The sequence below is a fragment of the Haliotis rufescens genome, unplaced genomic scaffold (genome assembly GCF_023055435.1).
Source record: "Haliotis rufescens isolate VD_foot unplaced genomic scaffold, xgHalRufe1.0.p SCAF_11, whole genome shotgun sequence".
In the NCBI taxonomy this organism is placed as follows: domain Eukaryota; kingdom Metazoa; phylum Mollusca; class Gastropoda; order Lepetellida; family Haliotidae; genus Haliotis; species Haliotis rufescens.
In genome coordinates, this window is record NW_025963791.1 from 4,659,177 (window position 1) to 4,677,767 (window position 18,591).

General features: G+C 39.0%; 1 protein-coding gene across 2 annotated transcripts in view; it reads left to right on the forward strand.

Moving 5' to 3' along the window:
- Positions 1 to 17,506, forward strand: part of LOC124134309 (RYamide receptor-like) — a 36,425-nt gene extending 18,919 nt beyond the window's left edge. The window contains exons 2-3 of one of the 2 annotated variants that reach the window (XR_006861078.2): positions 13,879 to 14,710; positions 14,896 to 17,506. Coding sequence is in view for 1 of the 2 variants with exons in the window: in XM_046499057.2 (XP_046355013.1) it covers positions 13,879 to 14,337 (459 nt within the window). In the remaining variant the exon portion in view is untranslated. Of the gene's footprint in view, positions 1 to 13,878 lie in introns of both variants that reach the window. The other variant, XM_046499057.2, reaches the window with a different exon arrangement.
- The last annotated feature ends 1,085 nt before the right edge of the window (positions 17,507 to 18,591 follow it).

An 18,591-nucleotide genomic window follows, 5' to 3' on the forward strand; every position in this document is an offset into this window, starting at 1 on the left:
AACATTGTTCAGTATTTCTGAGTGATATAAAATATAATACATGAAGGGACATGAACTCTTTAATACTTTGGAGTTCTGGTAATTTAAGACGGTTGTAATTGGACAGCACAATTTTTTTCCGAAAGACACTTTATATTTCCCTTCTACTATTGTGTGTAAACTACTAGGTATACCGTCTTCATGTTCTTCCAACTTCTCAATTCCTATCAAAGACTTAAGGAAGAGAATTTATGGAGGTCAACATCTTTATTATGAACGTTCTTACAGGTTCATATATATGTTCTCTGCTTCACCATATGAAGGAGTAAGTATATACCCCGAAACGTTGTGTTCCTTATAATAAATATTTTGACACCCATAAATTCTCTTCCTAATGTGTGGGGGCACGGGTGGCCCAGTCGTCTAAGGCGCCGCGATTCGCTGTGCAGAGTTGCGTCCCTTGGGCACGCCAGAGACCTATGATTGTGGGTTCGAATCCCGGTTCGCCCCAATTATGTTTCTAGGTTTGTCAGCACCATACCCGTGCTCGTGGGTTTCACCGAAGTGGTAAACGTCTGAGACCTGCATCACTTCGGGCTTTCCTCCCACATTAAGCTGACACGCCGTGATATAACTGGAATAATGTTAAAAGCGGCGTTAAACCCAACTCACTCACTCACTCACTCTTCCTAATGTGTATAACTTATACATATCAATCAAGGACTTATCAAAGACTTAGTTAAAAATCCTATTATTTGGACAAGTCTGTGGACAATAGCTATTAATGAATACGACTGCAACTGTAAAGTCCCGAGTAGACCCGATGGCAAACCTTTATCGAGTTTGTGGACACTGATCATGTAATCTTAAGACGCCCTCGCGCGTCCAGCCGACATGGCACTGTTTATATCTAATTACACTTGAAGATTATATATAATTATATACCAAGTAAGATGTGTATATACGTAGACTCAACTAGTTAAATGACAATGTTATTAAATACGTATCTTGTTGGTGTCTCAAGGTTTTATTGGTCACGGGTGACCAGTTGGCTGAAACCCGTCAGCTCTCGGAGCATAATTGCGCCCGTTGACTGTCTGGATCTATACGTCTTTGAAGCAATCACCCTCACTGGGGCATACCCGTGTTTATGGCTTTCACTGAAGGGGGAAACGGTATTGGCCCGCATCACCTTTGTATTTGGTTTTACATTTAAAAATTAGGCCGCGGTGATATAACAAACGTACTATTCCAAAGGACGATCAATCTCCCCTCATACATTGGACTCTGTGTTTCTTCTGGAGAAGACGTCCTTTTGGACTACTATATCTATACGGAAACAATCCACAATACTCCGGATTTCAGATTAACGGAGATCTGCTGTACTCTAATAAAAACTAATATTGTCGACCTTTGGAATTAGCTGACACACAATTGCGATAATATGACGACATCCTTTTATGGAGTCCAAATTGAAGTTCCAGTTGGAATTGTAGCATCTTCGACAAACGTTTTGTGCATGAAAATATCAAGCCATCAGTTTCTTTGTACAAAAAGAACATAACATACAACTCGATAATATTTGACATTTGTATTAAGTTAACATTCACATCCTTTCAAAGACATTTAATTATATAGGAACAATACGTGCATATCCGATAAACCTATAGATATCAGTATTCACGATATTGCCATAACGTCAAAGAAAACTAATTGAGTAGCAAGATCGATTACAACAGTTGATTTATATAATCAGCTAATTTTCTGATTACCATATTTTTTATGATCGCGACGAAATGCCGAAATGTAGAAATCCTATTCTAATCATAATATATACATAAACGTGCTGAGAGTTTGGTAGCGATTAGAAAAGAAATATTCCCTTCGAGTTTCAGAAGGGAACAATAATGTGACCAATGTTGTGTTGTTTTTGTGTGCAGTATTTATTTGTTGAAACAACTTGATGTAACTGAAGTATTGTTAACAAATACCATGAACCTGATTCTCTCATACTTTGGATGCTTTGGTTCTGTGTTTCTGCTATGAGAGACAAATGTTTGTTTGTCGTTAAGGGCCGCTGTCAGCAATATTCAAGCTGAATGACGGCAGTCTATAAATATTCTAGTCTGGACCAGACAATCCAGTGATTGGCATCATGAGTATCGATCTACGCATTGAGATACGATGACATGCATCAACAAAGTCAGCGAGCCTGAACATCCGATCCAGTTAGTCGCGTCTTACGAGAAGCACGGGTTGCTGAAGAACATTCAACCGCTGATGTACCGCTGTTGATGTGTACATGTCCCATGTGTACGGTGAAACCTGAATAATCCGGAAACCCTGCAATAAGGGCGATCTTTTTCTGACAGTTTACATTTCTATGAGCCATTACTAGACCAGAATAATGGGATTTCGCTGTACCAGAATAAACTATAAACTGTTTTGACAGTTCGAATTGTCATTCTAATTCTAGCATCTTTGAAAAACGTTTAGTTCATTTAGGAGATAAGCCTACTGTGTTTTGAAATTTGATGTAGTCCCACTGTAGAGTAGATACCCCGTATTGTGTAATTTGGAACCGAGCGCTTTAGCGCGAAGTTTCAAATGTATAAATAAGAGAACTAATAAGCAGTGTCTTAAGTGTAAAAAAGGTACTGCTGTCAGCTTCAGTAGCGGAGCCATTAGTGATGTCATTTGATTGTGACACCATGGTAAGTAATGACGTCACAATGGTCTGCAAAGCATTGTTATGCAAATTCATTGCTGCGTTATCTACAATGTAGATATTGCTTGACCTCACCCAGGCGATATCTCCTGTATGAGCCAGTTTTGGAGGATAAAGTTCTATAATTCTACTATTTATTTTGCATGTGCAAGTCTGATTAGTTAGTTAGCAAATAGCAAGTAAATAATAAAATATCAAAATAAACGCCTCTTCACCCCGAACTTGGATGTGGCAGAACTTGACCTACATCAGAGCTACTCACACTTCAAAGCTGTCAATATGGCTGCCAATGTTATATTTTCCGTGCTTCAGAAGACAGGTTACGAAGCCAGATGACAACACCGATCTATGATGTGGTTCAACATTAACCTGTAGATTCACTGGGAATGAGCCTGTTGGTACAATGTGATTACCAATGGAACTGGAGTATGACTGAACAGCTGCTTTTTAGGCTGCAGACAAGACGCTTTTACGACTACAGACAAGCCGGAATCTGCATGATTTGACCTGACAATTTGAAGTTTTCATGGATTCACGCAAGCGTGTGACAGAAAATTACAGTGGTTCGTGTATGATTTTCTAATTGTTCGTGCTCTGAAATGAATCTCATCTAGTTTGATAAGTTGCTATGATCAAGTGTGCTTTGACTTCAGTGATGTCGGGACATTGTTGTCGCCTTTCGAAGGGAGCTAGAGAATCTGGGAGTGTTTTCTGATGGACTTTTAAATCCTCTCCTGCCAAATCCTTACGGTGGTGATAGACGGAGATGGCAGTGAATATCACAAAACAAATTTTAAAACAACATGTTGTCATGAATAAAATTTCTTCAAACATGTTTTATAATGTTTTATTTTACTGTCATTGTCGGTTGTTTCAATGAGGAAATTACCTGTTCCGATTCTCGAAGCCATAGAATGTCCCTAACAGTTTGTTAAACAATTTCATTTGTATGGAAAAGATATGCCTTCGTTAAATCTAGTAATGTCATCAACGTAGCAGTCAGGGTTGCAGCTTTGAACGCCAAAAACATCCGATATCAAATTACCGCATTCCCTCTATTAGACGCTAGGCCGTTTATCAATTTCGCGAGAGCCCTTGACTCGGCGTGTATCAGAGACCTGCCTTGTATTTGAGACCCAGCGTGTAATAGAGGAAATATAGATACGTTTTACAGTTCATATGGGGGGTGATCGATCGGCAGCCATTTTTTTATGTATCGGTATATGGTCTCTGCTTAAAATATATGAAATGGGTTTCCGTAGCAAAAAGGAAACCTCTTTTTAACCAATCAGAATCAAGCATTCATCAATGTCATGGTAGAATTCGAATTCTTGCATCTTTGACAAACGTTTAGTACATGACACCCGATTTCATGGCTTTGTTTCAACACAATATAACATTAAACTTGTATTAGGTATACGTTCACATCCTTCCACGGAAAGGTCGTTAAACATCAATAATTAGTGTGCATCTGATAAACCCATTGTTATCGGATTTCATGCAATTTGATCTCCGCGGGAATATACACGATGTATAAGATAACATTTATTGAACTATACAAATGCCATAAAGATGTCAATACCATTTCATTGATGAAATATCACAATTATAACGGGTCAATTGAAGGGACGTTATGTCGTTTTTTATTCTGAAAACGGGTGGCTCTTGTGGTATTTTGGTATGGGTCCTTGAAATCACCACTTAACGTAAGATTACCATGTGATATTGACAAATTACAGACATAAAGACAGCCTGCTCCAACTATAGGATGCTACATATTGACTTGTTTGGACTCTGGTAGCGGCGAGAAAAAAACATTCACTTACAGTTCTCAAGGGAGCAGGAATACGGCATATGTTGAGTGATGTGGTGAATACGCGAATTATTGGAACCCTCATAGTCGCGACCAAACTGATCAAATATGAACTGAGGTATTCGTTTCATAATCAATTTACTGATCTGGGACATTGTGTCTCCTATGTGCTTAGTTGTATGCTGATTCGATTGCATGAATAATAACCTCGCGTCAAGTGTGTCCTGTTCAAACATTGAACACAATGGCGTTTACTGATACAGTTGTCATTGCACACACATGTTTCTTCAGCTGCAAGGTGTATCTGTATTTAGTTAACGGAACATTACAAGTGGAAGTAAAGCTTCTTTCTAAGCTTTGACAAACGTTCATTTGAAACCACCGCGCTTAGAAGGAGCGCTTATTCTTAATCTGTTCAAGAACTGAATAAATATTCAAGAATACTTTTATAAATGAATTAAAATTTTATATTAGATTAGGCTTGGTTGTACTGGGCAAATGCGGTTGCGTACGTTGTGTTGTGTAGTGGGCGACGGAGACGATTTATATAGTTACAAGTGATATATAAAAGTAACATAACTTTGAAAGAGGGTATTATTATTTTGAAAAGAGACTGACATTATATATTTTCATATTAGCCCGAGGTTACAAATGATTGAATTTCGGCGCATCAAATCTGAAAAATCATTATATGTTTCAATATTGTAAAATACAAAAGTTATTAAATTCTGTTGCACTCTCTTTCTACGAGAATTCTCACAGTTGTGACTCTGAAATACTATGACGCCATATGCTCTGTAACAACTGAGCCCACGCGGTAAGCAGAAAGTGGAAAAGAACAACAAATCGAAAGTGTTCTGATACGTATTGATCAAAAGTCATATATTCTTAATGCTCTATCCATTTTGCAAAGGCGAATGCCAAGCTTTTCATAATATGGGTTTGAGGGAAAGAATTCTTATCAAAACACATTCTTCATAATCCTTTTATATCTTGATTTAAATTGGATTAAGCTTGATTGCATTGGGCATTTTCTATTGCTGTGTTGTTATGTGGGCGACAGAGAGTATTTTGTTTCCTTACAAGTGATATATAATATAACATAACAGTGAAAGAGGGTATTTTTGTTTGGAAAATGAAACCGACTTTATGAGTTTTCAATTTTGCGAGTGTAATCTGAGGTTTCTAATGATAGAATTTCAGGTTTTCAAAAGTTATCAGTGATTTCTCCCCTTCCTTTGCCAGTTGTCCTGATACGTATTGATGAAATGTAAGATATTCGTTATGCGGTGTCCATTTTGCCACGCTTTTTCTAAAATATGGGGTTCATTGAAAGAATGCCTATAAGAAAATATATTCACACTCAGATTTCCGGGTTTTCATCCCAATAACATCTTTATTCAATCTATAAGATTGGAGCGCACATGCCTATTCATTTTACAAAAAACAATTTCGGTTAACTTTGTATTGATGAGTTTCATAGAAAGCAATGTTGTTTGCCATGCTGTTACTGAATATGTACATGCATGTTCTGTAGTTCTGCAGTGGCAGAAAACACATGGTGGTCAACTCTGGCGCCATTCAGTGTTTCATGTATTCATTCTTCTCAGACAATAATGGTAATGCTGGACAGGGAGTTGTTTCATTGAAATAAACAATTGCCATATACAGTTTGTCCACGTCTCTCTAATATTGAGTAACATCCTATTCTAGATTAAGATGCTGGAATTTTTAAGCTTGCTGTTGAGACAGATATGAAAACACAATTTATAACGAATTGCATGTCATACAAGCTTAAAGGCTATTTTGCTGTTGACGAATCTTCTATGTATGTGGCCCCTACTACTCTGAATTAAGAAACAAGCACATTAATTATATTGTAAGATATGTTGGTAAATGTAATATATTTCTATCACGCAGAGTAAAAGCACTGATATAATCAGAACTGTACGTCTATTTCTATATATATATACAGAGAAATATCCATTTGTAAATCTGGCAATATAAAATGCACATGCATGATCATTGTTTTGTATGTATATTGTGCCTTCAGGTCTGTCTCATCTTGAGTAATCATAGATTTAATGAATAAGGAAAAGAAGGACATACGCAATGTTCAACACAATGTTATGTACCAAATGTTCCTGGATATTCCTGCCAGTTGGCATCATAGTCAGGTTACTGACTGTCAATTGTTTTCACAAGAAAGGGAAACGATGAAACCTGTTTGGTTGAAATGTTCTTTGCGTGAACTGAGGGAGTGTATGAATGTTATGTTATGGGCTTAAATTCGAGATTTATGTGATATTTTTAACGGTGCCCGACTGGCAGTTATTGTTGATTGTCTCTGTTACAGATAAATAAATCATGTCAGTTATACCCTGTGCAGAACAATGTAATGATTTTTTTTTTCAATTTATCTTCAAAGTCACAGTTTTATTAATGTATATTCCCTGGATGTAACAGAATCCCCTCTTTAGTCTCCGAAACACGTTAATATTGATTAACGTTAGTTACCGTGATTCTCCATTTTCAAATATTTCATATTTAGCTGTCTTAATGAAAACGATGTAAAATAACATTTGCGTTTGTTAAATGAGGTTGAATGTGATGGGAGCGGCGTTGAGTGATTATTGACGTTTTGATGTGATAGATCCTTACAGGCGTTAACTGTCTATGGTTGAGTATTAAATATTAAACTTTCCTTGAATTCCACTGACAGTGAAAACCATTTTGAGAATAATGACACGTCATTTCTACAAATAGTTAAATTTGTCTGGAGGATTACCAGATTTGAAACCGCTTGGAGAAAGTATATTGCGCATAGAGTCAACAAGTCAGTGATTAATGAACAATGTTCGTGTTTATTACAACTATTTCTTTTTGATATTTTGACGCATAACCCATTAATTGATTAATTATGTACTGGTGTATGAACCAACGCTCGTTCTTCATATTGATTACGGTAAGATATACGGCTGCAATACCATTAGTGTTTTTATGAAGTTATTTAAACAGGTTTGTGGGGATGCCGCGTGTAATTGAAAGATGGGAAAATGAATGTTGTATAATGTCTCCTAACGTTGTAAAGCCACCCCCAGCATTATTCTAGTGAAATCTATTCTGGTATCGGTTTGTCGATAATAGAGTCTTGGGAATCAAACTAGTGTTTGAAAGCATTTTATATTATTATATTATGAATTCGTACAACGCACTTTCCAATTTAGAACTATTCAACTGCCCTAGGACCGTGACAGATCTTATTTTGTTTCCGGACATTACTGGATAGATAGATAGATAGATATTCTTTGTTTCTTCCACAACTTGGAGATGACAGCATCTATAATATGTGTAGTTTTACCACAAGTGATAAATTAATGGTAGTGAAAATCAACAATAGCAGTATATATCCATAGTTATATAAGTGACGCCCATTTTCTTTGTGTGCAACATATGGCGAGAATCATCTGCTGCCATACATGGAAATTTAAACTTCTTTCACATTGAGCAGGTATACCCCCTAGCAATAGAGATAAAAATAGGCCACCTTCATCTTCCCATAATTATAGTATTTCAAAGATGTTAACATCATGTAAATCACAAATTACATTAAAAAGTAGGCATATTTTGAGGAGGTTGATTTGACATGACATAAAAACATGTATAACAATGTCACTGGCAACCGTGCCACATTGATATTCTTTACACTGTATAGAAGATGATCCTATCCGTGCTAATCTAGCGTTGTCACCAATGTAATCTGGGTGTAATTTAGCAAGTTCCAAACGTCTTTGCACTACCGGACCCCCCTTCGTTCTCAGCTCCCTGCGCAGTATACAGCCTGTGAGGTGCTAGAAAGTTAACAGTCACATTACAATCTCCTCCTACCGGGTACCCATTCGTTGATGGGCGAACAGAGGCATATTTCGAAGGATACACCACATGTAACACGTGTTTCAGTTTGGGCATGACCGAAACCCTAGAAACTCACAGGAGTCAAGCTGCCGAACAAAGTCACCTATCCAACTCCGCCACCGACGTTCCTTAACACAATTTATTTGTGACTTGTGCCTTGTACACAGGACCACGTACCACCACAAATGCATGGGCCACGTTACGATAACACGCACACGATCAGCCATATCACAAAGCCTGATCATCCAATCTCCAGTTCAGTCGGCTCCTACAAGAAGCGTGACATATTCTGTCCCTGAATCCCCACGAGAGACAAATACCAGTGTGTAGGTTCATCAACAAACTCTTTTAATGCATTATATTAAGGCTAAGTTGTTTCATTTGGCCGAAGAGGCTCGGGCAAGAGGCAATTCGTCGCGTTCCTTAGGGGTTACCAGAAACCTCTGATCACGGATCCGAATCTCGGCCTGGTAATATTTCTCGGTTTGTCAGGACCGTGCTTGTTGATATACTGAAGTTGTGTTTGTTTGTTTGTTTGACGGCGGTCTGTAAATAATCATCAAAGACAGCAAACCTGACCAACCAATCCCGTTAACCGCCTCTTACGACAAGCATAGTCGCCGTTTACGGCAAGAATGGGTTGCTGAAGACCTATTCTACCCCGGATCTTCACGGATAGATCTTAGACGTTTACTGATTTTACTGAAGTAGTAAACGTCTAAGACCAGCATCACTTCGGGCTTTCTTCCAACATCACACTGACATCACGTCATGTAATTGAAATTGTTCAGAGGGGCGTTAAACCGAACTCATTCACTACAGCAGGGCGAAATGAAATGGCCTTTGCTACGGTTGTTGCTCGGGTCGTTGGGTAGCCATGCATTCGTCACGCCAAAGGTCAACACGAAACTGTGTGAAGCTCAGGTTTGTTTTTTCGTAACATTGGAATACTGCTTCAAATTTCACTCACTCACTCGTATTCGCCGGTGTCATTTTCAACTCTGCGATTTAGTTTCTTAAGGATTTTCATACATACGGAACTGTACCGCGTTTGAATGTTATGACTACACTTATTTGTATGTAGAGTGAACCCTAATTTGGAGTCTCATCATCGGACAAACTAAAACATTACAGCACCGTCGTTTCGATTCCACTCAAACGAACAACCAGCTGGTTTTTACGCGAATTTCAAAGAGTTATTGTGAGAGAATTAAATCTACTGCGGTAATCTATGTCGAGCTTTCGAATCAGAAATGTTCATTTTGTGCAGTGCCACTGAACGAGCGAGGAGATGTATTATTAATGTCAGGATTTCAGGCGATAAGCCTTTCGTGATGGAAATCCATGCATCAATCTCATTAATCTTTCCTATTCGTAATCCAGTCAATGCCAGAGATGACAGTCGAGTATATTGTGGAATAATAGGAACGCACCATAGATATTGGAATAACAAATAGACAATACTACACTTTTCTGACACATGGCGAATAAATGAGTTTTGATATTCCGAAAGGTAATTCCCTTCAAATGTAACATGAACGTGAGAATGATCGATGGAATGAATATCTATAAGCACTTGAAACATAATTCCACATTTCCTTTTAGAGCGGCGTGGTAGCTATAGCCTTGTGGTTAAAGCGTTTGCTTGTCACGCTGACAGCTCTGGTTCGATTCCCAACTTAGATGCAATTAGACTAACATTTAGTCCCAGAAATAAAGTTATCTAATAAAAACATATATACCTACAAAATAAGATAAATCAAATCCAAATGCTTAATTTGAAGCTAAGGCTATCTAGACTTTTCAAATCTTTCTAGACTTGAGCTATATTCATTTTGTTCAATGAAATTCTCAAGGGTCTGGGAGACAGACTAGGGTACAGTGTGTGAAGCCGATTTCTAGGTCCTCCGTCGTGATATTGCTGAAATGTTCATAAAAGCGACCTAAACAATACTCTTCGCTACGCTCGTTTACATATTCTTAAACCTACGATGACTTAAACACAAAGGTAATTGTCAGGTTTCCTCTCTTTTTCTTTGAAGACTTAAATTTATAAAGTTTGTATTTAGGCTAAAGTTTGAGCACATGAACTCGACAAAAGTCGACTGATACAAGCTTTATGGACTGATTGTACGTCGCTTTTCAACACTACCACTACCGTGAACTATTGCTACGTTAGTCCTCTTGGTTGAAAACTGTCCGTTATATTGAAGCAATGAACATTTGAAGGATAGTCTTTTCGCACTGAACGCAACTCGAGAATCCCCACCTAGGTTGACCACTATCCGTGCACTAACGCTACAATGATAGCCATAAGTTGACAACTATCCGTGCACTATCGCTACATTGGTTCTCCTAGCTTGTACACTGTCCATACATTATTGATACTTTTGTCCTCCAGGGCTGAACACTATCCGTGCAAAGAGGATCTCTGTCTGACGCCCTGGGAACTTCTCTACATTCGTTTATGAGATACATTCGGAGGTCAACTATGTCGACAGGGCATGCGCGTTTCCATCATTAATTCAGTCGATCCCAATGTGATTTATTTACGTCGACTATATTTGGAAACCTGTATATCAGAGAGGTAGCTAAGTATTAGACGACATGTGAAAACGAAGCTATATCAATCAAAAGGGTTAATACAAAATATACAAAACTTCAATGGCATTGCATAACAACCTGTAAATATATGACACATTATAAATAAATATACAACGACAGTTACGTTCTCATAACGGGCGACTACATGTAGGTTAGAAGCAGTTACGATCATCACACTATAACTTAAACATAAATACATCTCCGTGCATTCGAAAACTAGCCAGATAGCGTTCCTTCGTGGTCGATATCAACTGCAGCAGCTTTGTTGTGGGCGCGTGTCACAGACGGACTAGTGCCACCTGGTTCGGCTGCTCAACACGTTATACTTGCCACATCTTAGCGCCAATAACACTTACCCATTGATTAATTTGGCACACTGATACAAAAGAAACTATTCTTCAGAGATATAAACATAGTTTATCCTTTAACCTTCGTGATGCCTGGCCGTCAACCGGCTTGTACAACGCTCAGTGCTGCACTTTGAAGACTTAACGGTTTCAAAATCGTGGACGTTGTACAAGTGTTACAACGTATTTATTTATTCACAAGTGTAACCAAATGGAGTTAATTATCTTTTCAACGGTGTCTAAACTCATTAGGTCTTAAAGGTATATATGCACTGTCTAGTCAAAGGTGAAAGTGCTGGTATTCTAAGTTAGCGCCCTTGTTTGAAATCTGGATGCCCAATATACCTCTTCTCACAGGGTACATATCATAACGATAATAAACATATCACATTTATGTCAAAGTATAGTTCATCGAGAATTGATCCTAAGTTTAATTGACCAATATAACATATCGATCACATTGTCAGTTTTTTTCACATCAAAACAAAACTGACGGAAGTGGTCGTAGTTTTCTTCATACTGTTTCAAAGATTAGGTTACAATAAAAATGACAGTTTGGATAAAATATATCCAAGTATTGTCCAATGTATATAGTTTATGTGCTCAACAATATATTTTGTGTAAAGGTCCAAGTAAGGCAGTCACGCGCGAAATGCAAGGTAAGGCGAGGATGTATGTCGTCTTGAGGGCTTACTGAAACGAAATTGTTCAGATTGTTTAGCACATGAAGATATATTTATTGCCCAATACTTTGACAGAAGTAATTCATATTTTCGTAATTTTCTCTTTCACTTAATCTTGAAACTTAGTGTACTTGTGCTGTAAAAACAATAATATGTCATTCCTTCACAACGCAAGCGACCGCCTCCGTGGTCTAGTATGAGATCTAGAGCGTCCGCCTGGGGAGCGGAAGGTCCGGGGTTCGCTATATAAGTGCAATAATCTTGGACGCGACGTTTTGCCCAATTTCACCTCACCTCACCTACGCAAGCTATCGTTTTCCTTGTATCAAAAGTAATCTCCAGCTCTTGATGCATAGAAGACACCATTAATGCTCATTTAAAATATTCAGATGCCTACTAGCATGCTGCCCCTTTACAACTCGGTGCTGTTGAAGTGGAACAAATTGTTGCTCAAGGGACGGCCGGGTAGCCTAGTGGTTAAAGCGTTAGTTCGTCGCGCCGAAGACCCGGGTTCGGTTCCCGACATGGGTTCAATGTGTGAAACGCATATTTCTGGTGTCCCCCGCCGTGACATTGCTTGAATATTGCTAAAAGCGGCGTAAAACCTACTCACTCACTCATTCTTGTTCGAATGAAATTATTAAACAAATTATTTTCATCTTTCACGCTGCCCAATTTTTCAACATATACGATCTTTATGATTTTAACTTGAAACATAAACCACAGGTCCACGCTGACATCTGACAATGTGTAATTACTTCCAAAAATTGGTTGTTTTCAAATGTTTATGGGCCGGACTATTGTTTTCGTAAAGAATCACATGGTCGGTCCAGAACGCACTGACAGTACTGACATTCACTGTTGATACATTTTGTTTGTTTGTTTGTTGTTTAACGCCGCACTCAGCAATATTCCAGCTATATGACGGCGGTCTGGTTAAAATCGAGTCTGGACATGACAATCCAGTGATTAATATCATGAGCATCGATCCACGCAATTGGGATTCATGACATACATCAACCAAGTCAGCGAACCTGACCACCCGATCCCGTTAGTCGCCTCTTACGACAAGCATAGTCGCCTTTTATGGCAAGCATGGATTGCTGAAGACCTATTCTACCCCGGATCTTCACATGTTGTCACATGGGTTGTTGTACCCTCTTTGTTAGTATTTCCACGAGTCAGAAGGGCGAGGGAAGATAAACTTAAATATCTTTTCAACATCAATCCATGTCACCCCAGGGACAGGTAATTTATTTTACCACACAGCTTATGTTGCAGTTATGTCTTAAACATGAATTATTTGATCTGAATCGGCAAGAATACCACAGTCAGTCGTGTATCCACTAAGCAGACGACAGAAAACAAGTTAGAATTATTACCCCTAGTTCTGTTTCGTTCGGACAATATCGTAAATATCCGGAGAATAGCGTTACATCATTACTAAGAGATAAAAAATGCGGTTAGTATGATGCAAAATAATGTAACCTTTGGCAATTCGAGCGGGGATTATAGCAAATGAACCTTACATGTTAGCTGGGTATATTGAAAATAACAGAATAGATCTCAGCCGATCGGAATCCGACATCCGCTTACCCAGTGTATAGAACCACTGCTGTTCACACAAGCCTCAGGAATTGGTTTCTCCCCAGCCTTGAAAATATAGATTTGTAATCTATCGCTAGTTGAGTGGCGTAATCTGCCCCGTTCAGTGAACAGATTGATTGGCAGTGCTTTATAGATAAATTAATGATATTCATTAACACGTTGTCCAGTGTGTATTTGCTAACACGCCTCTCTCTATCGCAGGCAATCTTGATGATGATTACTGTCGTGGGCATCTACGGCATCTGCTGGCTGCCTCTGCACGTCATCACCATCGTTGGCGACGTCAACCCTACCATCTACGACTACAGCTACATGAGAACCATCTGGATTGGCGCTCACTGGCTGGCCATGAGCAGCTGTGCATATAACCCCTTCATCTACTGGTGGATGAACTCAAAGTTCAGGGAGGGTTATGTGAACATCTTGAGATCCTTCAGGGCCTGTCTGTCAGGAAGGGATAGGACCTTCTACATCAACAAGACAAGAGGCTACTCCAGCACTGATGACCACCGGGGCAAGCAGAACGGAGATATCGGAATGCGGGATATTGGACGCAGGCGAGATGTCAATTCGCACACGGAATCCGAGGAGCACAAACATTCGCAAATTGTGGATCCTAATCTCGAACTTGAACCTGATAAAGTGCCGCTGAATGTGTAGAGCTGCGTCACAGAAAGATGACGTATATAGGTTGGCCTTACAAAGTGCCACTGAGTGTGTAGAGGTACGTCACAAAGTGATGACGTATATTTGCTAGTCTTACATAGTACCGCTCAGTGTGTAGAACTACGTCACAAATTGATGACGTATATCGGTTGGCCTTACAAAGTGCCGCCCATTGTGTGAGGTACGTGACAAGCTTGTGACGTATATTGGCTGATCTTACGAAGTATCGCTCATTGTGTAGAGCTACGTTACAAACTACAAACGAATATGGATTGGTCTTACAAAGTACCGCTCAGTGTGTAGAGATACGTCACGAAGTGATAACGTATAAGGGTTTGTCTTACAAAGTGCCGCCAATTGTTGTGAGGTACGTGACAAGCTTGTGACGTATATTGGCTGATCTTACGAAGTATCGCTCATTGTGTAGAGCTACGTTACTAACTACAAACGAATATGGATTGGTCTTACAAAGTACCGCTCAGTGTGTAGAGATACGTCACGAAGTGATAACGTATAAGGGTTTGTCTTACAAAGTGCCGCCAATGTTGTGAGGTACGTCATAATTATAAACTGATGACGTATATGGGTTGGTCTTACAAAGTAACGCTCAGTATGTAGAGCCACGTCACAAACGATGACGTATATTTGTTGGTGTTACAAAGTGACGTTTAAAGTAGTGCGCTACATCATAAACGGATGACGTATATTGGTTGGTGTTACAAAGTGACGCTCAATGCGTAGAGCTCTGTCCCACATATGACGTTTTCGGCTTGATGTACTAGTAATTGCTTTTCAGTGTAAAGTGATGACGTTAAGTTGCTCAGTGTACAGTGTCAATCGAACTCTGATGACGTATACGATCGACGTCCCGATCCTTGTAAACATGGACGTCAAACATTTGCTGGACCACAGTGCTCTATCACAGTGGTACGTCACAAAATGATGGCGTATATGATTGCTGTCAGACAGTACCGCTCATTTAAGGATGTGCATCCCAAACATATAAAGCATAAAGTTTGGGGTTGTAAAAATGCCAATACGTCCCATAATGATACTAGTTAGCGAGACCCACAAGAGCCGCCTAATGTGAAGAGGTACGCCTCAAACTAATGACGTAACACGCTTTGGTTCTGACAAATACCGCTTCGTTGAGATGTACCTCTATCTGAGAATGTGTGAACAATTTCGACTCACATGTTGAAACAAAAGAGAATCAGATAGTCCGATTGAGCACATGAAATATATCACGACCCCATTATACCTCTAACTCATTGATGAGAAATAACTTTAAGGGCAAACGGTTTTGCATGACGTTGTAACAAGCGTTTTAACTGAACACCAGACTGTATTGTTTTGTTTGCTTGTTGCTTAACGCACTCAGAAATATTCCAGGTATATGACGGCAGCTCGGCCATAATAGAGTCTGGATCAGAAAAAACAGTGATTGATGAGCACCGTCCCACGCCTTCCAGGCACGATGACAGGAGCGCCACCACTCGAGCCGACCACGGAGATTCGTGTCCCGTGATCCGAGACTGATCACCAGATTCAAATTGCAGCCTCTGGTATGACAAGCATAGGATATATAATTCTAACCAAGAATCTCCACGGACTGTAACAAATGCGCCATTTTGTTGATAGAATGGTGAAGTGGTGAAAGGAGTGACGGGCAAATAAGATCACATTATAGAAGTATAAGTAAGAAAATCTTGATTGAATATCCAGTTATCCCCGTCCACACGCAATCACGTCTAGGCACGTTTTAAGCACATTTATCAGGAAGCAAAGGAACCTCGATAAAAAGAGCAACCAATAGCGACCAAACTCTCTGAAGTAGTTAAGTGTATAATAAGACAATAATCACATTGTCATTCAGATACTTTTTCCAAGGATGACATCTTAGATTATCCTTGCTCTTGATCATGGAATTGTCCACCTATCCTTTAAGGAGCAAACATGACTTTGGGTGATTCCATTGGGTTTTTAATCGATATCTGAACCGGATGAATACTGCTATTAGAAATCAGGTTTCTGAACCGTTATGCTGTGAAGTCATTCAATCCTGATTCAATGCCGACATTGACGTCAAGAGAAGTGGGCATTTTCGATACGGATGGAAACCTAATAATTAATTCATTTTGCCCCTGCTTTGATCGAGATGGACCTAAGCTGTGCCATGTCTGGCACGTTTCTTGGGGACTTCATCATTAAACACGAACCATTGCCACTGATAACTTGTATGTCTGAAGCAATAATTGACGGTGCATTTGACCTATCACCTGTATCGCTATCGTTTGTCAAGGGCCCCGTATTACATGACAATCTTACTTGGAAACACCCTCTGTGTTTAATGGCTTTATCTTCTATTGCTTGCTGAGCATTCGTTCTAGAAATGAAACGCCAGAAATCTATGATTGTGGGTTCGAATCCCGGTTCGCCCCGATTCTGTGCTAGGTTTTGCAGTACCATACCCGTGCTCGTGGGTTTCACCGAAGTTGTAAACATCTGAGCCCTGCATCACTTCGGACTTTCCTACAACATTAAGCTGACATGCCGTGATATAACTGGAATACAGTTAAAAGCGGCGTTAAACCCAACTCACTCACTCACCTCCAAGATTCATGAGTATAGGTGCCCGTGTGGATTCTGGGCTGGAAAGGTCCCCAGCAATCAATGCTGGTCGCAAGAAGAGACTGATGGATCGGATGGTCAGGCTAACTGTCTTGGTTGGTTGCGTCGTACCCCGGCGGCTTGCATCGTTGCTGATATCAATCACGTGATTGTCTGGTCTGGTTATTTTCATGCCGCTTTCATATAGCTGGAATATTGCTGAGGGCAGCGTTAAAAACAAAACAAAAGAACTCATCTTTATTTAGACTGTTTGTGCTTTCGTATTTATAACAGAGAAAGGAAGGTGAATACCTTCTGAAAACCTCAAAATGATGAGTCAAATGTATATATCAGTGATAAATGGAAGACCCTAGCCGGGCTTGTAATAGACGATTCACTGCACTACCTTTATCAATATGCTATTGTGTTCGTGAGTTGTTGAAAACTGTTATATTTTTTATTGTGTTACCAAATAAAAGATATCGAATGCATAAATATGTTAAATGTTTGATGAATCCTTTTTTCATTCTGTTCAATAAATATTGAATTCTTATATCACGTCGTGAAAAGTTTGATTTGTTAGGATTTTGAATATGTAGGATATTAATGAAAGAACACAATTATCCATTTTAAATCTTTTTCATTAAGGGGTGGTTGGAAATATCCTGGGAAATTGTTTCTTTATCTGTTGAGGATGTTTAGATAAATTTCTATATATTTGATGTAAATGGAAATTAAATACCCTTTTGTTTACATTAATGAAATGGTCTCTTACATAAAGAGAGACTCATGCAATAGTTTACGATTTATTTCACATTAACAATCTCTTTGTCTTTAGCCTGTGTGTACCTATAAGAATGACATTGTCCGGAAGGAAATCTATTGGCACTATTCTGTACAGACGTACAGTGTACAGTTGTGAGGCCGACAGCAATATCGACACACATACCTGAGCGTTTACATTTCAGACGTATAATTTCTGTACATACACGCACCATGAATCAATTTGATTAAATTGAAATTTCCTGATACGTTTACTCAGAAAGAAGTCTTATCAGGACTCAACATTTCTCGCACCAGATAACCTAAATTCATGATTGTTGACCAATATATTTGATTACATTGATTTCTTGTTTAGACATACAATGGACAAGAATGTTCATTTTGTCTGATTGTAACAAACATATTACTATCACATATGTTATGTGTTCATTGATCAGTACATGACATTTGTAATCTTAATTTCAACACATTCGTAACAGATATATCAACAAGTCATTCAGGCATAACGTTGTCTTTACGGATTCAGCCAAGGAAATGATACTCACGATAAGCCTCCGAATAGTTGTTCCTACAAAACCAATGCCAGATCCCCACGTTATTCCTCCCAATCGATAGTATATACAATTGTAGAGTATAGCATAACGGTCCTTATTGGGAGGTCGACAGTGGCAGAAGTACAAGAGCAGGCATGACGCTGAAGAACATAACGTCATTTCCCTTGGCCTACTACCTCCGTGGTAATATTTAAGAAGTAAACATGTCGTGTATTTCTAATATGAGATATTAACATTTTGAACAGCACCTGCAAGGATATTAATAAAATGTACAAGCTTTTACAAAGTATTTATCCGTATT